This window comes from Paecilomyces variotii (assembly GCF_004022145.1).
Source record: "Paecilomyces variotii strain CBS 101075 chromosome Unknown C8Q69scaffold_23, whole genome shotgun sequence".
Classification (NCBI taxonomy): Eukaryota; Fungi; Ascomycota; class Eurotiomycetes; order Eurotiales; family Thermoascaceae; genus Paecilomyces; species Paecilomyces variotii.
This window is the reverse complement of record NW_021167162.1, coordinates 92,992-115,462: the sequence shown is the minus strand read 5'-3', so window position 1 is coordinate 115,462 and position 22,471 is coordinate 92,992. Positions and strand designations below refer to the sequence as shown.

Here is a 22,471-nt window from a genome sequence, read left to right as displayed (position 1 = left end):
TAGAATAAAGCTCTTTAACTTAAAATATATATATATACTACAGTTAGCAAAATTTATAAGTTTATAAAAAAGATAATAAGTAAGGCTAATAATAAAAAAAAAAATTTTAGTTTATAAGTAATATAGCAGTAATTATTTTAAATTTTTAAAGCAGATATAATAAAATAGCTAATAATTTTTATAATTTCTTAAACTAATAGGAGCTATTAAAAAAAATAAAAAAGAAAAAAATATTAGCTATTAATAAGCTAAAAGAATTAAAAATATAAGTAAAAAAGAATTATAAATATGCTGATAAAAGTTACTATAAAGCTATAAAGAAATAGGGCTAAGAGATTATAGACTAAGTCTTATTAATTATTAGAAAGTTATATTAAATCTTAATAGCTATAAGAGGATTAATTTCTAATATTAGAGACTAGAAAATAATAGCTATATATTTAATAAAAGTATAGGTTAATAGACTTTATAATATTAAGAGATAAGAAATATTAATTAAAAAAAGCCTTTAATTAATTAATATTAGAAAGGTAAAAAATATCTTAAAAAAAGCCTTTAATAGAAAAAGACTAATTTTTTAAAAGCCTATTAATAAAGAACTATAAGAGATTAAAATAAAAATAAAGGAGAATAATCTTTTAAAGGAGATTATAGGAGAAAAAAAAAATATTAAATAAAAGATTTAGGTAAAAGCTTATTAATAAATCTAATATTAGATAAAAGAAAGAAAAATATAAAGGAGGAGAAAAAAGGAAAAAAAGAATTAAGAGTCCTAAAAAGCTAAAAGAGAAAAAAAAGCTTAAAACTTAAGATAAGGGGAAATAGCTAAAAAAAGGATATAAATATAAAGTTAATATATTTATATTAATAAAAAAGGCTATTAATAATTTAAAAAATAAAAAAATATTAGAATTTTTAAGAAAAGAAAGGATTAAACCTACTATTATATATTAAATTTATATTAAAAAAGTATAAAGTATAATAGGATTAAGAAGTATAGAAGATAATATTTTTAAAAAAAAGTTAAAAATACTTATAAATAGTAATAATAATTTTAAATCTTAAAATACTAGTATAGATTATTAGAAATAGTTTTAATAAGGATAAAGATTTAATATTAACCTTAAGGATTATTGCTGCCTAGATAAGGGAGAAATTAAAATATAGTCTTAGCTAAATAGATTAAATATAAGTATTAAAAAGATTAGAGAAGTCTTATAGTAGGTTAATTTTAAGAAGATTAACTTAATCTATAAGCCTTATATATAATTATTAGCCAATATAATTAGTATAAGGGAGAATATATCTATAAAAGAAGCTAGAAGAGTATTAAAAATAATAAGAAATATAAAGTTAGCAATAGTAAAATAGCAGAAGAAAAGATTATTTAAAATAATAATTTATTTTTATAGAAGTTTGCTTAAAAAAACTAAATAATTTATAAATAAAATTTTTAAAAATAAATAAGTAATAGAATCTTCTAGCAGAGCCTTAAGAATTAATATAAAGCTCTCCTTTTCTACAATAAATCTAGAAGATCCCTTTATTAAAAAAGAAATTAAGTATTTAAAAAATATATAGAATATTAGAACTATATAATTTAAAAATAATATAGAGGCTAAGCAGATATTAGATATATTTAGTAATAGCTAGGTTAAAGAAAGAATAAAGAGTTTTATTTTAAGAAATCCTAAAAATATAAAAGATAAAAATAATATAAAAGTTAAAAAATCTTTATCTAAAAATCTTTTCCCTAAGAAATCTTTAGTATTAGGGATAGTTTAACTATTTAGAGATCTTAAGTTAATTAATATAGATATTTTTAATAATATACTAAGCAGCTTATATTATAAAGTCTAAAATAATCTATATAGGGCTAAAGAGTATCCTAAATCTAAATATAAGGATAAAAAATATTTTAATCTAAGTAAAAAAGACTTTACCCTAAATAAGATATAAGACTAATATATCTAGTTAGATATTATAATAAGAGAGAACTTTAATTATTAGAAAGCAAATAAGATTTTCTAGATTATACTCTTTAAAAGGAAACTAATAAAAAAGATATTATAATATATTATTATAGAAGTAAAAGCAGCCTTTTATTATAAAAAAGAGGGTAAAGGAATAATAAGGTTTAAAAACTTATCTAAGAGTATTCTTTAGAAGGTTATTATATAAGATATTTAGATTTATTTAATCTAATTAGCGCTATATAATTATAATAAATATAGGCTATAGATTTAATATCTTAAGAGATATAAGCTAAAAGTATTAAATATAGAGACTGTTATTCTTAAGAGAGGAATAAACTAGAGCTTTATAACCCTAAGAACTAAATTAATTACTAAAAATAAGTCTAAGGAAATTATAGGTTTAAGAGATATTATATTTAGGCGGGGAGAAATAATCTTTATTAGCAATCTATATTAGCTAATATTAGAAAATTAGGGAATAAATTTTAATAATATTTGCTATTTTAATTATAGGGAGCAAAATAAGATAAAATCTAATTAAAGAGAATCTAGGCCTTTTAATATTTAAATAAATAAAGTTATAATTATAAGCAGAGTAATACTTAATTAATTAAATTAAAATTATTTAGAAGTTAAAGCAGAGCTATACTTTATATTAAAATAAGATATATTATTAATTTAAGATTATCTGCAGAGAAAAGGAACTTAGCTTTATAAATTAGGGGTTTTAAAATATATATAATATTAGAAATTAGAATATTCTTATTTTAGAAATAATTTATAATATTAAAAGGAGAAAATAGTATAGACTGCGATAATTAAGAAAGGTAAATAAGGGTATTTACTTTTAGAAGAGGAGAGATTATATAGTAGGGAGAATTAGTATAAAAAATATAATTAGTTAAGAGGTTATATATTTTTGCTTAAAATCTTTAAAAAGTCTATAAATAAAATAGGAGAAAGGAGATAATATTTTTTAATTATTTAGAATAAAATAATTAGCTTTTCTTTTTTATTATTGTTTAATATTAGTTTAGTATTAGATTATTATTAATTTATTATATTAGTCTATAGTTAAAGCTTCTTCTTTAGCTTTACTCTAAGCTCTGAAGCTAAATACCCTTCTTTTCCTTCTTAATACTTACTCGCTTAAAGACTCTATGCTAAGTCTTAATATATCTTCCTACAACAATAGATAATAATAATAACCTTGAATTTTAGAATACTAGTATAGACTACTAGAAATAGTTTTAATAAGGATAAAAACTTAATATTAACCTTGAGGATTATTACTGCCTGGATAAGGGGGAAATTAAAGTATAGTTTTAGCTAAATAGACTAAATATAAGCATTAAGGAGATTAGAGAAGTCTTATAATAGATTAATTCTAGGAAGATTAACTTAATCTATAAGCCTTATATATAATTATTAGCTAATATAATTAATATAAGGGAGAATATATTTATAAAAGAAGCTAGAAGAGTATTAAAAATAATAAAAAATATAAAGCTAGTAATAATAAAGTAGTAGAAGAAAGAATTATTTAAAATAATAATCTATCTTTATAAAAATTTATTTAAAGAAACTAAATAGTCTATAAATAAAATTTCTAGAGATAAATAGGTAATAGAATCTTTTAGTAAAGCCTTAAAAATTAATATAAAGCCCTCCTTTTCTATAATAAACCTAGAAGACCCCTTTATTAAAAAAAAAATTAGGCATTTAAAAGATATATAAAATATTAGAATTATATAATTTAAAGATAATATAGAGGCTAAGTAGATATTAAATATACTTAATAATAGCTAAGTTAAAGAAAGAATAAAGAGTCCTATTTTAGGAAGTCTTAAAAATATAGAAGATAAAAATAATATAGAAGTTAAAAAATTCTTATTTAAAGACTTTTTTTTTAAGAAATCTCTAATATTAGAGATAGTTTAACTGTTTAAAGATCTTAGGTTAATTAATATAGATATTTCTAGTAATATACTAAGTAATTTATATTATAAAGTCTGAGATAATTTATATAAGGCTAAAGAATATCTTAAATTTAAATATAAGGATAAAAAATATTTTAATTTAAGTAAAGAAGACTTTACCTTAAATAAGATATAGGACTAATATATCTAATTAAGTATTATAATAAGGGAGGATTTTAACTATTAAAAAATAAATAGGGTTTTTTAAATTATATCCTTTAAAAGGAAATTAATAAAAGGGATATTATAATATATTATTATAGAAGTAAAAATAGCCCTTTATTATAAGAAGAAGGATAAAAGAATAATAAGGTTTAAAAACTTATTTAAAAGTATTCTCTAGAAAGTTATTATATAAGATATTTAAATCTATTTAATCTAATTAGCATTATATAGTTATAATAAATATAGGCTATAGGTTTAATATCTTAGGGGATATAAGCTAAGAATATTAAATATAGAGATTATTATTCCTAAGAGAGGAATAAATTAAAGTTTTATAATTCTAAAAATTAGACTAATTATTAGAGATAAGTCTGAGGAAATTATAGGTTTAAGAAATATTATACTTAGGCAGGGAGAAGTAATCTTTATTAATAATTTATATTAGCTAGTATTAAAGAATTAAAAAATAAATTTTAATAATATTTATTATTTTAATTATAGGGAGTAAGATAAGATAAGATTTAATTAAAGAGGATTTAGGCCTTTTAATATTTAAGTAAATAAAGTTATAACTATAAGCAGAATAATATTTAATTAGCTGAACTAAGATTATTTAAAAGTTAAAATAAAGCTATATTTTATATTAAAGTAAGATATATTATTAATTTAAGATTATTTATAAAAGAAAGGAACTTAGCTTTATAAATTAAGGATTTTAAGATATATATAATACTAAAAATTAGAGTATTTTTACTTTAAAAATAATTTATAATATTAGAAAGAAAAAATAGTATAAATTATAATAATTAAAGAAGATAAATAAGGGCATTTACTCTTAAAGGAAGGGAGGCTATATAATAAGGAGAATTAGTATAAAGAATATAATTAGTTAAGAGATTATATATTTTTATTTAAAGTCTTTAAAAAGTCTATAAATAAAGTAAAAAAAAAGAGATAATACCTTTTAGTTATTTAGAATAAAATAATTAGCTTTTTCTTTCTATTATTATTTAGTATTAGTTTAATATTAGATTATTATTAGTTTACTATATTAATCTATAGCTAAAGCTTCTTCTCTAGCTCTATTTTAAGCTCCGAAGCTAAATACTCTTCTCTTCTTTCTTAATACCTACTCGCTTAAAGACTTTATACTAAGTCTTAATATATCTTCCTATAATACTATTAATCTTTAATAGCTATAATTCTTATATTATAAAATACTTTATTAATTATTGCGATTATAATAGAATTCTATTATTATTATTTCTGCCTTATTCTATATATATATTATAATTGCTTAATATTTCTCTATTTAGCCTATTAGCTAAAGCCTATAATACTTATTTAGATATTTAGCTAAATAAATACCTAAGATTTAGCTATTTTAAAAAGAGGGATTTCTTTAATCTCTTTTTTCTTAGCTGAGACACTACTTTTATAGTAAAAAATATTAATAATAGATAGGCAGTAACTAGTCTATACCTATTTAATTTATAGGTTATTCTTAAGTATTTTAAAAAAAAACTTAAAGAAAGGCCTTTTTTAAGCGAATTAAGTTAGTTAATATTATCTATAAGTAACTAATAAAAGATTAAAAAGCTTCTATAAGAAGTTTTAAATAATATATATAATAAGAAGGTATTAAAGCTTATAAATACTATAATAAACTTATATATTAAAAATATACTCCTCTAGTAATAAAATATTAGTCTATAATATATTATTCTTAATAAGCAGGTAAAATAATAGCCTGCTAGAATTTTATAGCTTTTTCTCTGCCAACTAAAAAATAATAATATTATTTTCTTTAATCTAATTAAGGTTTAAGAGGTATAGTAGATTTTAGCAGATAAGGAGAAAGCTAAATAATAATTATAATACTAAAAATAAGAGTTTTAATTTTAATAGCAGCGGCAGTAAAAAGAGAAATAATATATTATTTAAGAAAAGTATAAAATCTAAAAAGCAGACTATTTAGCTCGCCTATAAATATAGGAAGAAAAATAATACTTTAAAGAAGAAAAAAAAATAGTAAAATAGGCAGTTATTTAGCTTTAAAAGGAATTAAAATAGGCTAATTAGAGCTTAAAGAAGAGATCTAAACCTATAAAATAATAGATATTGGAAGAAAATATTATTAAATAGATGATTAAAGCTAAAATAGGCCCCTTAGCAGTAACTAGTTGAGGATAGTAGATATAACTGCCCGAGCGATTTAGGGATCCTAAAAACTAGTCTAATATAATTTATTAATTGCCTAGATTAAACCCTCTAAATATTAATTAATTTGAATATGTTATCGTTGAAATCTAGTAGATTTAATAATTCGGCGTCCTATAGTAAAAAACAGTCGGCAGGTAGAAACGGTCGGCAGATGACTAAACACGGTAATGTTGTAAGCACTAAATTAGTATAGAGGCGTTTGCGGCTGATAATGGACATGCGCACCGCTAGCATTAGAAATCTATGATCCTCCCATGGAGAATTTGACTAGTATCACGGCAGGTTCAATCCCCGAACACTTAGTTTTGTGTTCTAACGCTCAGCGCAGTGAGTGTTCGGCCCCTAATCCCTGGGGTCCAATCCCTCTCTAGCAGAGATAAGGCGCTAACTTACTAACTCGCCTACAATCAATTAACCCGAAGGAATTTGCAGGTCTTATAGGGACCACTAAATCCTACTTTAAAATCTGCCCCCGCTAAGCAGCCCAAAATATAGACCTTAGGGGCGTTTTTACCCCCTCACCTCGTCGCATCTTTTGTCCCACGCTACTTAGGTTAGTTGGGGCCAAAGCGCCATGCTGGTTTAATTAATTTCCATGCGTGCTTGTCGTGAAGTAGGCTTTTTGTCTGATCTGGGCTTTCTTTTCTAGATTGAAGATGCATACTCTGTATACACTGCATGTTTTTGATCACAGCTTCAGATCTGCTGAGCCCTCGCACGCCAGACACTCACCATATCAGTCCCTCTTCCACTGTCGTATGACCGAGCTGGTTTAAAGTATAGAACTCGCTCAAATGGTCCTTGAGCACCATCTGTTTCTTCGCTGGGTTCATTCAGGATGCCATCATTCCCCACTGCGAGGAGATCCCAGTACACACCCCTCAGACCCCACGGTGGCCCTTGAGCTTTGAGATCCTTATATAGTGGGAACTCCAGACAGACTAGAATACCACCAGGTGCGAGAAGCTCGCGCATGCGACGGGCCCAGTCTTTTCGCATTTCAGGTAGAAGCGCACAGAGAAACTCAAGCCAAAGAAGTCAACTCTAAGCCTGGATGGCTACAGCATAATCAGTGGATGCTTACAGTATAGTCGTAGATTAAATCAAACCCCCTGACGCCATCCGAAGCACAAGCAGCTTCCCAATCCCTCTGGAAGAAGTCGCCCTGGACGAATTCTGCTTTTCCTGCGTGTTCCAAGGGCCACTCGCTGGACCTTTCGCCGTAGTTGTGCTGGATAGGCTTAGCTAGTTCTGATTTTGCATATTCTCTAGCCGTCTCGACGGCCTTGTTCGACACTTCAAGACCGTATGTATCGAAACCATGCAGGGTCAACGCGACTACGTCGTAGCCTCTTCCGCAGCCCTATTCGAAAATGAGTACCAGTCTATCACGCACAAGCCCCAATAGAGATGAAAAGCATACAGGCACGAGCGCTTTTAAACGACGACCATTCTCGGGTTTAGGCAAGACCGCTGGTCGGCTTTCGATGAAATCAATCAATGCCGGCGATGGTTTCCCACGATCCCAGAGATCGCTCTGGTTTGTCTCCCATAGTTCTGACCATCCGGTACTTTGAGTCTCTCGAGATCTTTTCGATATAGTGTCAGCGGTGATATGTTGATGTGAGATTAGCAGGGCGTTGCATTGTGTGTCCACCTATTAGCGAAATGAGAGATCAGACGTCCAGGAGGTTGTGGAATTGAGCTCATGGAAGTTATAGAAGTCTTTAGATAACCTGACTCAATACAGACTCGCCGGGATGTCTGATATTCGGAAACGGAGATGGCGGAGATTGGGAAAGGACCAAACTGTTACAATGTGAAGAGGCTTTTGCGACAAGATGTTTCCCACCTGGGCAATGTACTCGACCGCGCTGTCACTGTCTTCTTCCTTTGTGGTGTTGAAATAGGGCAGTGTTTATACGGTCCTCGAGGGAACTAGAAAATGAACCTGGTTTGTCTCCAGAAATATCTTGGGGATCGGCGTTCACGGCGGATGTGGTGGGGTCCATCTCGGCCTTTCGAAAAAGGTCGGCGAAGTCAAGGTCTCTACTTGCTCATATCCTCTCTACAAGATATCCATGATGAAGACAAAGAATACTAAGTACTCTAATCTCGACCAGCACTATCTAAAGCGCACAACACTACTATCTCGCATGGGAAACTATCAGAATGTGGCGCAGGCACAGCTGCCTACCCACTGAAAGATCCAAACTTTCTAGAGACGACTCGAAAATTCAGGGAACTTTATAAGTAGTGTCCACCTGTGTGAAGCAATCCATCATTGAGATACCGTTTATACAATATTAACTGTCCCCGTAAATGATATCAATGTCCGCTGGGAACGTTCCGCATGCGGAAAATATCTCTGACGCTATACGACGTTACTATTACTAGACGGATCAGCCTTATCTGGCCTCGTCACGATACTAATGGATAATAAAGCCGGAATGTACGCATCTTGTCAGCGTGATAAATGTTTGATGTCCAAAAAGTCAAGGTTCACGGACGATGTGACTGCATCATGGTGCTTGGTCTGCCCATTGAGCGTATGACGCATTGTCGATGGCGAGTTTGGTTCTTGACCAGCAGCAGCGTTAGATCTCTCCTCAATTCCAATTAAATCATGTATACCCATGTGTCGAGTGTCCGGCATATTTTTCTCACTTCTGTTTCTATCCTCAGAATCGAAAAGATCAGGATTTAATAGCACCATAGGCTCTAAACCGAAAATGTTACGGTTGTCTTCATTTCCCCGATCCTTTTCTGCTCGTGTAGCCTCCATCTGGTATATATGAGGAAAGCTTATGTGCCACCTCAGCGGATTCTCCGATGCTGTTGATGGAACATCACGATCATGGTATTGCGCACTCTCTGGATGAGGCCACGGACAGCGGGCAGAAGGTCTAAATCTACTTATGAAGACAAGGTCAGTCGGAAATACTCTAACAGAGATTGAGATTGAAGCTTATCGCAGTATGCATAGATTACCGTCTGATGTTCTTAACATAAATCTCGCAGTCATCTCGACCATCTAGTCGGCAGTTGCTGCATGGCTGCCCATGGATCGATGCGTCGCATCTGATCTTCCTCTTGCGGCATCTGCGACATGCCCCTGGTGCCCTTCGAATCCATCTCAGAGGGCGTATTTCTCGAGATTTCGTCATTTTAAGGCGCTCCAAGAAAAATGTTGGACGAGGAGAATGAGACCAGGCTGGGATCTCAAATAATACACAGCTACCCTCATATATATAAACAAAAGAGATTCTGTAATAAGAACGTATATAACTCTTGCTGGACCTTGGATAGACGGCCTAAACCACGTGTACGAAATGAAACCAGTATCACGCAGGAAGTATCGGGATTATGGGATGCCACTTTTACATGAAGACAGAACAGGGCCTATGTTATTTCGTGATATGAATATACATAGTTAAGCGCATTTTAGCACTCCAAACAGTCAACTACTCCGCATTCCGGGGAAACAAGCATGGATTAGCCATCCTCGGTAACGTCCAAACTATGCACAAAGGGCATCACTCATACATCTTTTTCTTGTTCAACATCAACCCTGATCTTCTGCTATCATACGATACGGTATCTTCCCATCCGAACCCTCTGGTCTGTTGGATCTTCTCGATCTTCGCGATCGACCTCACCGCGGCAACATGTGAATAGACGCCTCGGCCAATTAGTGTCTGCGCGATCTTAATTGCTGCTCTCCAACCTTTTGGTCTCGAAAACTAACGTCTTTCTTCACCTCCGCTTGGTCCTAGATAAACGGATATCGCAGCTGCCTATCCGATGGTGTTATGATTTACCTGGTCGACGTTCAGTCGCAGACCCCTTCCTCGGTCCGTCGGCGCTATCTATACAAGATCCCCGCATATTCACCCAGCTTGTTGGTCTTTCCGGATAGTCTGATGGTTTGGCAAAGCAATTACACAGCATAATACTCATAAATTATAATATCAGCAAGAATCTATAAAGTACGAGTCTATCCGTGATGCGTAGGACACCGGGTTGCGGTATTAGGAGCGAATAGTATCTATATCCTTGCTCGCTTACATATTCGAACAATACATAACTATTTTCTCAAAACATTATCTAAGAGTGACCAAAATGTCTCGAATCATTAACCTGGATCGAATCTCCGCTTATGTTCTGCAGTTGAAGGTGTTCGATTCTAGCAACTCTATGGTTTACATCCTGTTATGCACGGCTGTATACATTGGGCTTGTGGCGAGCCTTCGCTACCGTAGATTGCAGTATCTGCAGAAGAAATATTCGCACCTCCGACGCGGCACATTTTACAAAATGACTGATCGCGAGGCATGGGAGATTCAAAAACTTATCTTTCAGCTCGAGTTCCCTTTCATGGCGCTTAAGTCTCTTCATTTCGCGCTCTTTCGGGTAAGCAAGCTATCATCCTCTCAACCATTAACATTGGCCTGAGCTAAGATATATCATCGTATAGACGTATGGTATTCCTTCCATATCATCCCTTCTGGTGAAGACGATGCAACTATCCGATACCGCTACTGCATTCAAACGATACGCCGACACCAGTCTCCTAATCGGGGAATTCGTTGCCTTTGAGCCATCTTCTGAGCGTGCTCACGCTGCCATCGCACGAACAAACTATCTCCACACAGGATATCGCTCGACCGGGCGGATCCTAGACGATGACATGCTCTACACATTAAGTCTCTTCGCTCTCGAGCCGATCAGGTTCGTTGAAACTTACGAGTGGCGCGATCTAACCGATCTAGAAAGATGCGCTATTGGCACGTACTGGAAAAGTCTAGGCGATGCGCTTGGAATCGGCTATGATTCTCTTCCTTCTGGGACGAAACGGTCTGGATTCCGAGATGGTTTGCATTGGCTTGAGGAGATTAAGGCGTGGAGCCATGAATATGAGCGTGAGAAGATGAAGCCCCATCAAGCCAATAAGGACGTTGCGGATAGGACGACAGATATTCTTGTTTATGTCTTACCGGATTTCCTAAAACCTCTCGGGATCTACTTCGTCTCCTTCATGATGGATGAGAGATTGAGAGGGGCTATGATGTATGTGGTCATTCTTCTCTCTGCCAGTTTATGCTAAGAAAGATATACTCAACGTGCTCAGGTACGATCCTCCACCTCGGTTTCTAAGCAAGATCTTTTCCGTATCACTCCTCGCTCGAAAATACTTCATTCGTTATTTATCTCCCCCACGACCGTACTTTCTTCGTTACGACGTGTTCACTGAGAATCCCGATGAAAATGGTCGGAACTTCTTCCAATACTGGGATATTGTCCCTTATTACGTGAAGCCAACTATATGGAATCGATGGGGTCCTGCGGCATGGGTGAGGAGGGTTATGGGATTGCCTCTTCCAGGAGATGATGGCGATCGGTACTATCCACGAGGTTATAGGACATCAGAAGTCGGCCCGAGATATTTTGAAGGCAAAGGGGATGCAAAGATGGTTGAGATCAAGAGTGTCCTTGCTAGAGAGAGAAGAGGGCAGTGTCCTTTTGCTTGATCTGAATGATTATTGTCAGGTTTGTCGAATATTGATGCCCTAGGAGATGTATAACACCATATACGGGGCAACATCAATGCTCCAGGTTGGATTTCTGTTAGTTGTCACTGTCTGCCGTTGAAATATGTCATATAATGAATTTTCCAGTCATTACTGTCTTATCCATCTGAATGATCAATCGTTATCCTGTTCCTTTACCACTTTCATCAACACGGCTAACTACGCGGAAACATCCGTGAACAGACCAGACCGATCGTGCCAGATGAAAAACCTCGCAGAAGTTAGATAACCACCCCGCGCGGGACTATCGGTTGCTGTGCCGAAAACATCAGAAAGGTCAAGAGAAGATGCGGGGTAGACTAGATGGCATATCCATGTCATGCGGGCAATACAAGCTATGGATCTAGAACAAGTGGTTGTTCCTCCGTTCGCATTCAGATTTCCCGAAATGCCTGTAACTATAGCCACTTAGCCCAGTTACTGACCAATTAGGTATCGCATCAGCATTGAGCAAGGAAGCCCACGGACCCGAGGATAGGCATGTTGCGGAGATCACACGGCCAGTTTTTGAGGGGACTTCTCCGAGAACGATGCTTTGTAGACTTTATATTTCGCAATGCCACTCACTTTGGTTGAGTACCATGAAGAGTGATTCTTTACTGGCTCCACATGATATGTATGCTATAGTCGAACTGCATAATTTACTGATCGAGATTGTTCGGGATACCAACTAGCTCTCGATATCAGAACCCCGACTCCTGAACGGTATCTAAATAAATAATGGCAAGCCCGGCATCTATTCCTCGCCTAACTGCCATTGTAACGGGCGCTGCTCGCGGGATGTGAGTACATCGCTTTTTGATTATAGGAACTGTGGCACCAATATTGCTTGGCTGAGACGATCGCTGCTGCATCTCTGCACAGTCTTTGTTGAATCCAGATCTGAAACTAGGACCAAAGTTCAATGTATCTTGCTGACGACACTCCCAGTGGCAAGGCTATCGTCCTTCGCCTCATCGAGGCGGGTTACTCTGTCTGTATAAGCGATGTTGCTTCGTCCACAGCCGAAATCGATGCGCTCGTCGCTGAGATCAATTCCAAACACACCTCGCCAGATGCCCCAGCCCGTCCGCGCGCAATTGGTATCGCGGCCAATGTCACTTCCTCGGCAGAGGTTGAGGCCATGATCAAGGAGACGGTTGCCCAGCTGGGGCCATTGACACTGATGGTTGCTAATGCTGGGGTCGCGCAGATCAAACCGCTGCTCAATGTCACCGAGGAGGACGTGGACGAGGTGTTCAATGTCAATGTCAAAGGATTATTCATTTGTTACAAACTCGCTGCCAAGCAGATGATTGCGCAGGGAGATCCCCAGTCAGCCGCTGGCGTAAATGTGTACAAGATCGTGGGTGCGGCCTCGGTTGTGGCATGCAAAGCCTGGGCCACTCTGGGAATCTATTCAGCCAGCAAGTGGGCGGTTCGAGGTCTGACGCAGGCGATGGCCATGGAAATGGCACCGCACAAGATCACTGTGAACGCTTACGCGCCCGGCGTTATTGGAACGGCAATGTGGGAGCAAATCGACGATGCGATGGGACAGCTGACTGGAAAACCGAAAGGGGCCACTTTTAAGCAGACGGAGAATCTGATTTCATTAGGCAGGACAGGCACGCCCGAGGACGTGTCCGGTCTCGTAGGAGGTTACCTTGCCAGTAAAGATTCAGACTATGTGACCGGACAGACCATGGTCGTGGATGGTGGTATCATCTTCACCTAGGTCATCACAGGATACTTGGAGAAGTGTTGATGGTCATTCCTGTATCAATCAAACAACAAACTGGCACCATATGGATCATCTGTTGAGAAGCAGGAACAAGCAAGTTCGGTTACAGAAGACAGCAGGAAATCAAAGACTAACATCGACTCACTGGTAAAGATCTCACTGTCCATAGTGCCAAAAAATAGTGCGAAATCAATCAGGTTCTGACAACCTTCCATTCAGCTCAGCATCACAACTGTGTCTGCCAGTATGCGCGTACGATTACTCTCCGAAGGTGGGAGAGAAGTACATCTTGACTTCTGTCTCAGCCAGAATGGTATACTACATCGCGATCGGGAGGTAGTATTATTTCGATAAGTTGAAGGTCAATAGCAGGGAGCATTACTCAAAAATATAGTCTAGAGATGCCACTCCGAACCGACATTGCCGAGAAAAACTTCTAGATAGGCCTTCTAACCGAGACACGAGATCGGTTATTATGTTGTAAGCTGGCCGATTCCTAGCGACAACGGGTCCACGCGGCACGACTGCATAGTTTCCACACCGGCTTCACTACCTCATCTGCGCGGGAAAATATTTGGAGAACGGTGTCTTCTTTGGGGACAATACTCTTGGAAAACATCGAATCTATCTAGAAGCCTCAAGGCCAATAGAAATATGAAAAAGTTCGATCCACCAATGACCCGCCAAATAAAATGTTCATGCGTGATTGTGATCAGCAAAGCACCAATGTTCTGTAAGAAAATTTGGGAGAAACTAAGAAGCGCGTCCGCTCGTCAGACTGTCCCAGATGTTCGGGATCTCAAGGCCATTGTATGGACTATGGAAGTCAGCACCGGCCGGCAGGAGGACCATAATACATAATATCAAATCTTCAGGCGAGAATTCCCGGGTCTCTTTGACTTCGCAACAGTTGGAAGGATGATTCAGGGGTAACACCATGAGCTCACACATATCTCGGCCCGTAGCTTATTTCGTGAACGGAACAATGATCCCCAGTCGTCGATAAGAATTCATTATTGTAGGTTGGATGGACCACGCGACGGTCCACTGGTTCACCACCAATATATCACATTCGGGAAAGGCTAAACCGACCAATGGTTGACATGCCGTCGCCCATTTGTGAAGAAGCTCATTTCAAGAAAACATTGGCAGGACCCTTGATTCTCTGTTCTGTGTACCGTTCGCCCATGAAGTATCTGATCAAGAATAGTTGCCATGCCTCAGTCATTCGAAGTACTGAACAATCAAGTTAGGCGTAGTAAACTGCAGCGGGAATTGCCCATAGAGACCTGTGGGAATGGATTTACTAGAAGAAAATTTTGTAACTGCTGAGCAATAATGGCTAAGTCTGCGGAGTGGATCCTTCAGAGATTACCATACTCTAGAAGCTCATGTGAGATGAATCTGTCATCGTCGTAAGTTTCACTTCAAGGACAACCGCACAGACACGAACACCGGAGATAGTGCCAAGTAGTGTCCGGCAGTCTCCTTTAGGCCTAACCCAACTGAACTCTTTTCCCCATACTCTCGAACTAGTATCGGGATGCGGATGCCCAAAGAGGCAGAGGAAAGGGAGATCAGCTTTAAGACGCAGTGAGCACCGCCACACCAGCCACGACCGAGACTGATCGTGTTCGTGGTGTTGCCGTAGCCGAAGAAAAGAAAAGCGCAAGAGATCGAACTTCGGATCAGGGGAAAAAAAGTTTGACCGCTGATCATACTCTACCATAGTAGAGCTCGTTCGCGACAAAACTTCAGAAAAGATTCTGAGCCGACAGCAAGCTATAGCCACACTAAAAGCAGTAGGATGAGAAAAAAAAAATAATAAATAAAAACAAAGGAGAGGTTTCGCTGAGACCAAACGCTTCGCGTGCGGTTAACCGACGCTACGTGGATGCTCTGTATGCCAGGAATGAGTCCGCTTCTTGCAGCACCTTGTTATCCGGGGATCTTTGCGGAGGATTTTCTAGTGATCGGGATGGCCGGCAACCCCGTATAAATGATCTCGAATGGCTTATTTATTTCATGCCTAATGAACTCTCTAGACTGCCTGACCGACTTAGATCATCCTGGGCCGATCTTTAGGGAGCAACTAGGGACGGTCCACGGAACAGCAGCGATCGACCCTTAAGATATTCCGGGGACGCTATGAGTCCGTAATCGTATGGTACGAACTTGATCTCCACAATGCTAATATTTGTCCTGTGGCTGAGGCAAGCCAACAGTAACCCGCATCGCAATTTCATCGAGCTTGACGTCGACTCGTCGAGCAAGTCGAGCCACATGGGCTATCCAGAATCTCCACATAGTGACGCCACACGCACCGAATGCGCTCATCCATCGGCTGCTTCCAAATGTGAGCAAATCTTGGTCTTGATCTCGCATCCCGCGTCTGGGACGATGCAACCGTGGTCGGCCACGGGTGCTAGTTGCGATACAGGTCACTTTTCGATCCTGCCAAGGGGAGGACAAGTGTGGCGCAAGCTCAATAATCGAATGCTTGTCGCGTCTGCGCAGGTTTGTTGTGCTCAGGGTTCTGCTCGGGGTTCTCGACGCACAGTGGCGCACAATGGACACAGAAGAATCAAGGTGAGGCCATCTCCACTGACGTACTGTTGTCATGACAGTCATGAAGAGTCTGAGGCTCTGAGCCCAGATTGTCCGGTGGGCAAGACCCGCTTGATCTGGCAGAAGGTAAGTTTGATAGTAGTACTTAGACACGGCCAGCTAGCAAGGTCTTCGGGGAACCTCACTGTGGCTCCTCATCCACAGCAGACGACCCGTGCCCGGTTGGACAAGACAAAGGCTGAAGGTCCAGATACGTCAGGGAGACTGGAGCCAGCAGGACTGTCTGTCGATCGTATCTGGACTAAACAAAGTTCTATCTGAACGGATCGCCCGCTGGCTGCTTGGATCAGCCACCGGCCCTCATGGTGCCTGTGCCAGTGGGCCAGATCAGAAAAGCTATGACGATTCAGCTGCGGGAAAAAAAGAGAAAGAGAAAGAGAGAGAGAGAGTAGAGAAGATACTTACCGTGAAGACGAGGAAATGGACATGATGATGCGGGCAAGCGCCGTGGAGCCGCGGACTGGCAGGAGTGATGCAGATGGAAATTCCCCGAAGGCGTTGAGAAGGAGCTTTTTAACCCTTCCAACACCCCTCGCTTTGCTCTTCTTTTCTTCTCCATCCCAAGTCAGTCAGTTAACTTAGTCGATCACCCAGCTTTGTCTTCTCTGCTCTGCGCGGTATTTTTCATTATACTCTACAGCCTTACCATCATCCATTCATCCATTCATCTTTGTTACTGTCTAGCTTCGGATCTACATCCCCACCGTCATCATGAAGACTGCTACCATTCTCTCCGTTGCCCTCTTCGCTGCCTCGGGTCTGGCCGACACGTCCATTTCTTCATGTGCTGTATGTCGGTCAACATGATCCTGCGGATCCGTCAATTGGAGGCTCAATGCTGATATACTGCTGTAGGAGATGTGCCTGAACAACATGAAGGCCCTTGCTCCTTCTCTGGGTTGCAGCGCGAATGACAGCAACTGCCTGTGCAATAACCAGGACTTCAAGTACGGTGTTCGCGACTGCACCCAGCAGGCTTGCCCTGGTGACGATGTCCAGGCTGCTGTCGCCTTTGCTACTCAGCACTGTGCCAGTGTTGGTAAGTTTCTTCCATCTGCAAACCTTATTATTGGATGGAAGAAAGGGGTAGCTAACATGGGCCCTAGTGAGCTCTGGCTCTGGAAGCTCTAGCGCTTCCTCCAGCGCCTCCTCCAGCGCTTCCTCCGGTGAAGCTTCTGCTTCTGCTTCTGCTACCGGTGCTGGTGCTGCTGGTACCGGTGCCTCCTCTGAGAGCGCTTCTGCTACTGGTGCTGCTACCACTGGATCTGCTGCCGCTTCTGGCGCTGCCGTAAGTTAATAACGTGGAATAGCCAAGAGATGTCATGCTAATTGTTCATTAGGGAGCTGGTGGTTCTTCCAGCGCTATCACCACTGAGCCCGTCCTCTCTACTGTGACCAGCGGCAAGTCTTCTGAGACGACTACCATCGGTAGCACCACCCTTTACACTGTTGTTGGCGGTCCTAACGGTGGCGCTGGTGCCTCCGGCTCTGGTGCTTCTAATGCCTCCGGTGCTGCCAAGACTGGTGCCTCCAGTGCCTCTGGTGCTGCCTCTACCGGTATCTCTGCTGCTTCCAGCGCTGCCAAGTCTGGTGCTTCTGGTGCTTCCAGCGCTGCCAAGTCTGGTGCTTCTGGTGCTGCAGGTGCTGCTAAGACTGGTGCTTCTGGTGCTTCTGGTGTCGCTTCGACCGCTGCTTCTGGTGCTTCCGGTGCCGCTTCGACCGCTGCTGGTGGCGCTGGTTCATCTTCCACCTCCCAGGGCGCTGCTCCCATGGCCACTCTCGGTAGTGGTATGGCCGGTGCTGTCGGTCTTGCCGCTCTTTTCGTCCTGTAAAGCAAATGCGAATCGGTGGCCATTTGAGATTGTCCTCGGCTCATTACCGGTCCGAAGGCTTGCGTCGCTCGCAATGTGTCGACAATCATACGCTAATATTCTATAATACCTGTTTGTGTTTTGGCTTGGTTTGATATCCCTTGGCGACGGACTACGGTGCGGTCTCTTTCCGCGTGGATGATTTATGATTGTATACCATAGGCATGATCAGTCCTTTTACTCGGCGTGGTAGCGTTTCCACCACATTCGTTTAGGAGCTGTCATCATGGCAGTTAGAAGTAATGGCAAAATATCGCATTGTACTCCCTTGATCTTCTTGCCGTATCACGTAAGATATAAAGGTCATCATTTCGTGGCTTCTGTTGTAGTATTCGGTTACTTGGCCAGTAGGTTGAAACCGGAGCAGTTGACTCCACCGTCGTGGATAGTTAAATTCATCAAGAGTTGGCATTGATATGGAGACTTGGGATCGTGGTAATAACGTCACTAGTCATCTATTACTCATAGCAGACTTGATCAGATCGCCTTTACATGGGCGGTGAACAAAGAGACGACAGCTGATGTTCATATGTTGGGGCTGGAGTGGTTGTCGCTGGCCTAAATAAACATTGACTCTTTGAGTCACAGACATATATCCATTGACTATGTTACGCTACCATACCTCATCATTTGTTATTACAACTATAACTTGATTATCATCTTGCGGGACTGTGGTCCATGTTGTTTTCGAGAAACCGGTTTCAAGCAAGAGTGGAGTACTTAGTCTGCAAGATTCAACCTGATCGACCAAACAACGCTAGAAGCCTACTTACTGGCCCGTTCACCAATCCGAACTATTCCAGAGATGTCATTCATATACGTACTGAGAATCATTTGTTCTAGAAACACGTTTAACTATCAAAATTGGCGAATCAGATATCAGCAGGCGTAAATCCCGAAGCAGGAATCGTGCCCATGCAATCAATGACAGAAGAAAAGAGAAGTGTACTTTCCACATCACGACTCAGTCGTTATATACGTTCCCTCAGACTTTGCCTCATAAGTAGTCCGATGGCGCAGTCGACCTGTCGCGTCATGCTCTGCATCCCAGCGAGATAGTTCGCTGTGCGGTACTCTGATGAGTTTATGCGTTGAGCCGCCGCCGTCCAGCTCGATGATGGTTTGTCGAAGTTCGTATTTTCCGATTTTGGGGAGGACCTTTACCCATATGTAGTAGTATACTCCGCACAGTGCGATGCTGGACTGTATGTTAGCAGGTGGCTTTGTTTATCTGGGGAAGTGATGACCTGGGGATTGTACTTATACTTACATTCCAAGACCCGCGGCGCAATACGTCGCGTACCAGAAACTGACGTCTCCGCCATCTGCTCCCGTGTCTGGCGGGTACCATGGCATGACGAGCATGTAAAGGTTAGAGATGATCGAGAACCAGACTACAACGTCCCACGCTCTGTAACTGGCTTGTGGAAACCCGAGTTTCTTACGCCGATAACGGGTGACGAGTAAACCGATGCCTAGGATGAAGGTGAAAAAAGAGGTCGGGTATAGGGCGAGATCGACGACTGAGTTGTCGAGTAGTTAGCAATGCGGGATCAAGAAATAGATTATATTGGAGCTAACCGAAGTTGAAGGCATCGCCGAAGGGAGGAGCTATAATCATGATGATTGTCAATGCCCATTTTACAAAGTACGGACCCAGAGGAGTTCCGAAGGGCTGAGTTGATGTCCAGAAGCTAGTCCAGGGGAGAACGCCTTGTCTATCCCATAAGTATCGTCAGCATCCACTATTAGCGCATGGGGATGTATGTATTCGACTGACCTTCCACACTCACGCAGCATCCGAGACTGTCCGATCAAGACAGCCAGCAAATTGCCAAAAGCACTGAGACAAATAAGACAGTTCAGCGCTCGCGAAGCCCCTCCGCTACCGAATACATTCTGAAAGAATACACTCGCCGCGGTATTCTCCGACTTGAGGATCTCATCGGTCGTTGCAGCACTGAAATAGGCAACGTTGGCAAGGATGTAAAGCACTGCCGTTATCGTCAATGACACTGGCGCGCTCCAGCGCAAGGTCTTGACTGGATTCTTGACCTCATTCACGACGTTGAATGCATTTTCGTAGCCAGCATATGAAAACATGACTTTCACCAATGCATTCGTAGCACCGTATGGACTGGCTTTGGAACTGCCCGAGAAAGCGTTTCGGAAGTTGGCTGTTGGATCCTTCACGCGCGTGTTGCCTCCGAGCACAACAAGCCCAGTGATGCCGACAAGGACGAGGGTTATGAATTTCACGACACTAATGGCATTTGCGAAGCGCAAAGACCATTTTGTATTGAATGCGAGGCCTGTATGCTTTTGTTAGAAGTGTTTGGTCAATCGCAGGAGTATGATGTGTTAGGATAGATATAGACCTACAGAGAACAGCTACAGTGTAGGAAGCTATGGCGACCCCCTTATACTCCCAATCTGTACCAGTTGAATCCGCGAGTTTGTACAAATATTGTGCCAGCACTGTTTTGATGCATTCAGTCTTGTCAGGATGTTCCTTACTTATTATACCAATTCAAGGCGCTGAGCCACTCACCGACAGCATTGCTGCTGCTAAATGACAGCACAACCGTCTGCATCGCAAACACAGTCGGGAAGAAATACTTTGGTCGCGGAAAGGACTGTTCAAAGTACACCACTTCTGATCCCGATCGACTTGGGAAGTACGACGCAAACTCCAAGTAGACAGCCAGGTTACTGAAAGCCATCAAATACCCAATGGTCCAGTAGATGAAAGCCAACCCGACCGAACCAGCACCTTTCATCACCGAGGACGGAGTCGAGAACACTCCCGTCCCGATCATCTTACTCAGATTCAGACATATGATTGTAATTGGGCCGACAGAGTAGCCCAGAGGTGATTTGACCTCGACCGGAGCACCACTGGCTTCTTGATAGGTTGGCAAAGATGAATTTTCACCAGCTTCGAGGGTGAATTTCAAGCTTCCCAAGTCGACGATGCTGCTATCGATCTCGTGGGAATTCCTCTCCTCGGATTTATTCTTTGAAGGGAATGGGAGCGCCATATTGCTGGTTGTAGACGAGCTGACGACTGACTATCGGAAATACACACAGAGAAGAGGGAAGACACGATATAAATGCATCTCTCGCACAGTCCATCTCGAGAAACAGGTCTAGAACTACCTCATGCCAATGCAACGATGCTAGAAACGTGGGTTGGATGTCGTTTCAGATGCTCATCGTTAGATCCAATTGCGCAATCTCGATCCGACCCGATGGAGGCCCATGCCAGCGACGGCCTTGTCGCATAGCTCCCAGGCGGTTATCTCTGCTTAGTCTCGATCTGAATAACAATCACGTATTCGCCATTATTTCGTCTGGAGAGGTGGGCCGATGAGATTCTGTGGAGAAGTAGGTAGGTATCAAGCGTGAGTTGAGTTGTGTGTGGTTTCCTGACTCCTGTAGAAGTCGACTTTGGGTTGATAGCACGACGAGTAGTTCACTCCATTGAACTCACAGAATATTTTAGCGAAAGAATATGGATATTATACGTCTGCATTTGTAACTTTCAGTGACCTACTAAAGTCGAAGATTACCTAGGTACCTACAATTGATGGAATCTGATACATGTACCGCGTGAAGAAAGAAGTTTCGAAACTATCACCCACTGAAAAACAATATGAAATTAACACACTGTCGTCCTGCGGTATATTAGAACCATTGCGCAAGTTACTAGACTCTATTCCATGGCATAATCCATCCACTTATCTCCGTTTATCTTGGCAGGTTGAGATAAAAGCACGGGCGCAAACACGTTTGAACACGAAGGAGCCACTAATATGGCGTCAACTTTGCTAAAGGACCTCGGGACGCCACTTCCGTAGCACTAGGTAGGTAGACCAATATATACTATATCGTTTGTGGTTGTGGTCGTGGTTGTTATCTCCCGAGGTCATTGTCAAAGTTTAACTACCTATTCTCTAGATGATGTGGATGGTGTGTGGGGTATGGTGGTAAACATTATGGTTCTTTTACCGTGACATGCTTCTATGTACTCGATAAGAATCACTCTAAGAGTTCATTCAGAAAAAGAGTCAAGTACGAATGGGATGTGCAAACTACCTTCACTTTCTAACGTCGGTTTCGGGGCTGTATGATCTATGGGTCAACGTACACTGATACCTCGAAAGGAGACATCATGAAAATGAAATCGCTCGGAAAAATATCTTCCTTTATTGCATCAGAGGAGATCGTCTGTAATACCTTCAGCGTTGATGGGCATCTCTATCTCGGCGGGTTGTGGTTATGTCTCACATCGCTATGTGTCATTTAGATGCTT

At 39.9% G+C, this 22,471-nt stretch overlaps 7 protein-coding genes across 7 annotated transcripts; 4 read left to right on the top strand and 3 right to left on the bottom strand.

The window, feature by feature from the left end:
- Positions 1 to 7,039: 7,039 nt before the first annotated feature.
- Positions 7,040 to 8,053, bottom strand: C8Q69DRAFT_409989 (S-adenosyl-L-methionine-dependent methyltransferase; the record flags this gene model as incomplete). Its single annotated transcript, XM_028628274.1, has 4 exons — positions 7,040 to 7,366; positions 7,428 to 7,706; positions 7,767 to 7,932; positions 8,001 to 8,053. 4 exons carry the CDS (start codon positions 8,051 to 8,053, stop codon positions 7,040 to 7,042), a joined length of 825 nt encoding a protein of 274 aa, XP_028480948.1.
- Positions 8,054 to 8,627: 574 nt separating this feature from the next.
- Positions 8,628 to 9,687, bottom strand: C8Q69DRAFT_192891 (hypothetical protein). Its single transcript, XM_028625995.1, has 2 exons — positions 9,335 to 9,687; positions 8,628 to 9,258 (listed from the first exon to the last, which is right to left on the bottom strand). The coding sequence occupies exons 1-2, from the start codon at positions 9,508 to 9,510 to the stop codon at positions 8,808 to 8,810; spliced, it is 627 nt and encodes a 208-aa protein (XP_028480947.1). The 5' UTR covers positions 9,511 to 9,687; the 3' UTR covers positions 8,628 to 8,807.
- A 699-nt stretch (positions 9,688 to 10,386) lies between these two features.
- On the top strand, positions 10,387 to 12,124 carry C8Q69DRAFT_483515 (hypothetical protein). Its single transcript, XM_028631719.1, has 3 exons — positions 10,387 to 10,756; positions 10,821 to 11,413; positions 11,475 to 12,124. Exons 1-3 carry the CDS (start codon positions 10,466 to 10,468, stop codon positions 11,872 to 11,874), a joined length of 1,284 nt encoding a protein of 427 aa, XP_028480946.1. The 5' UTR covers positions 10,387 to 10,465; the 3' UTR covers positions 11,875 to 12,124.
- Positions 12,125 to 12,464: 340 nt separating this feature from the next.
- On the top strand, positions 12,465 to 14,017 carry C8Q69DRAFT_192723 (dehydrogenase with different specificitie). The gene is made up of 3 exons (XM_028625993.1): positions 12,465 to 12,716; positions 12,865 to 13,804; positions 13,877 to 14,017. The coding sequence occupies exons 1-2, from the start codon at positions 12,655 to 12,657 to the stop codon at positions 13,649 to 13,651; spliced, it is 849 nt and encodes a 282-aa protein (XP_028480945.1). The 5' UTR covers positions 12,465 to 12,654; the 3' UTR covers positions 13,652 to 13,804; positions 13,877 to 14,017.
- Positions 14,018 to 15,615: 1,598 nt separating this feature from the next.
- On the top strand, positions 15,616 to 16,856 carry C8Q69DRAFT_192865 (hypothetical protein). Its single transcript, XM_028625994.1, has 2 exons — positions 15,616 to 16,351; positions 16,485 to 16,856. The coding sequence occupies exons 1-2, from the start codon at positions 15,845 to 15,847 to the stop codon at positions 16,713 to 16,715; spliced, it is 738 nt and encodes a 245-aa protein (XP_028480944.1). The 5' UTR covers positions 15,616 to 15,844; the 3' UTR covers positions 16,716 to 16,856.
- Positions 16,857 to 16,994: 138 nt separating this feature from the next.
- On the top strand, positions 16,995 to 18,225 carry C8Q69DRAFT_192720 (CFEM domain protein). The gene is made up of 3 exons (XM_028625992.1): positions 16,995 to 17,324; positions 17,392 to 17,573; positions 17,626 to 18,225. Exons 1-3 carry the CDS (start codon positions 17,144 to 17,146, stop codon positions 18,115 to 18,117), a joined length of 855 nt encoding a protein of 284 aa, XP_028480943.1. The 5' UTR covers positions 16,995 to 17,143; the 3' UTR covers positions 18,118 to 18,225.
- Positions 18,226 to 18,707: 482 nt separating this feature from the next.
- C8Q69DRAFT_502268 (high affinity methionine permease) lies at positions 18,708 to 21,548 on the bottom strand. Its single transcript, XM_028632387.1, has 6 exons — positions 20,708 to 21,548; positions 20,539 to 20,634; positions 19,937 to 20,468; positions 19,738 to 19,874; positions 19,427 to 19,679; positions 18,708 to 19,354 (listed from the first exon to the last, which is right to left on the bottom strand). The coding sequence occupies exons 1-6, from the start codon at positions 21,195 to 21,197 to the stop codon at positions 19,114 to 19,116; spliced, it is 1,749 nt and encodes a 582-aa protein (XP_028480942.1). The 5' UTR covers positions 21,198 to 21,548; the 3' UTR covers positions 18,708 to 19,113.
- Positions 21,549 to 22,471: the final 923 nt, after the last annotated feature.

Bases quoted from the DNA above. Each gene is read 5' to 3' on its own strand.
- C8Q69DRAFT_192891 (XM_028625995.1), bottom strand. From the start codon at position 9,510: ATGACGAAATCTCGAGAAATACGCCCTCTGAGATGGATTCGAAGGGCA. The intron at 9,259-9,334 runs GTAATCTATGCA...TGTCTTCATAAG, and splicing joins TATGTTAAGAACATCAGACG to TAGATTTAGACCTTCTGCCC.
- C8Q69DRAFT_483515 (XM_028631719.1), top strand. From the start codon at position 10,466: ATGTCTCGAATCATTAACCTGGATCGAATCTCCGCTTATGTTCTGCAG. The intron at 10,757-10,820 runs GTAAGCAAGCTA...ATCATCGTATAG, and splicing joins TTCATTTCGCGCTCTTTCGG to ACGTATGGTATTCCTTCCAT. The intron at 11,414-11,474 runs GTATGTGGTCAT...CAACGTGCTCAG, and splicing joins AGATTGAGAGGGGCTATGAT to GTACGATCCTCCACCTCGGT.
- C8Q69DRAFT_192723 (XM_028625993.1), top strand. From the start codon at position 12,655: ATGGCAAGCCCGGCATCTATTCCTCGCCTAACTGCCATTGTAACGGGC. The intron at 12,717-12,864 runs GTGAGTACATCG...CGACACTCCCAG, and splicing joins ACGGGCGCTGCTCGCGGGAT to TGGCAAGGCTATCGTCCTTC.
- C8Q69DRAFT_192865 (XM_028625994.1), top strand. From the start codon at position 15,845: ATGCTAATATTTGTCCTGTGGCTGAGGCAAGCCAACAGTAACCCGCAT. The intron at 16,352-16,484 runs GTAAGTTTGATA...CAGATACGTCAG, and splicing joins CCCGCTTGATCTGGCAGAAG to GGAGACTGGAGCCAGCAGGA.
- C8Q69DRAFT_192720 (XM_028625992.1), top strand. From the start codon at position 17,144: ATGTGCCTGAACAACATGAAGGCCCTTGCTCCTTCTCTGGGTTGCAGC. The intron at 17,325-17,391 runs GTAAGTTTCTTC...CATGGGCCCTAG, and splicing joins TCAGCACTGTGCCAGTGTTG to TGAGCTCTGGCTCTGGAAGC. The intron at 17,574-17,625 runs GTAAGTTAATAA...ATTGTTCATTAG, and splicing joins CTGCCGCTTCTGGCGCTGCC to GGAGCTGGTGGTTCTTCCAG.
- C8Q69DRAFT_502268 (XM_028632387.1), bottom strand. From the start codon at position 21,197: ATGGCGCTCCCATTCCCTTCAAAGAATAAATCCGAGGAGAGGAATTCC. The intron at 19,875-19,936 runs GTCAGTCGAATA...CTTATGGGATAG, and splicing joins ATGCTGCGTGAGTGTGGAAG to ACAAGGCGTTCTCCCCTGGA. The intron at 19,680-19,737 runs GTTAGCTCCAAT...TCGACAACTCAG, and splicing joins CGGCGATGCCTTCAACTTCG to TCGTCGATCTCGCCCTATAC.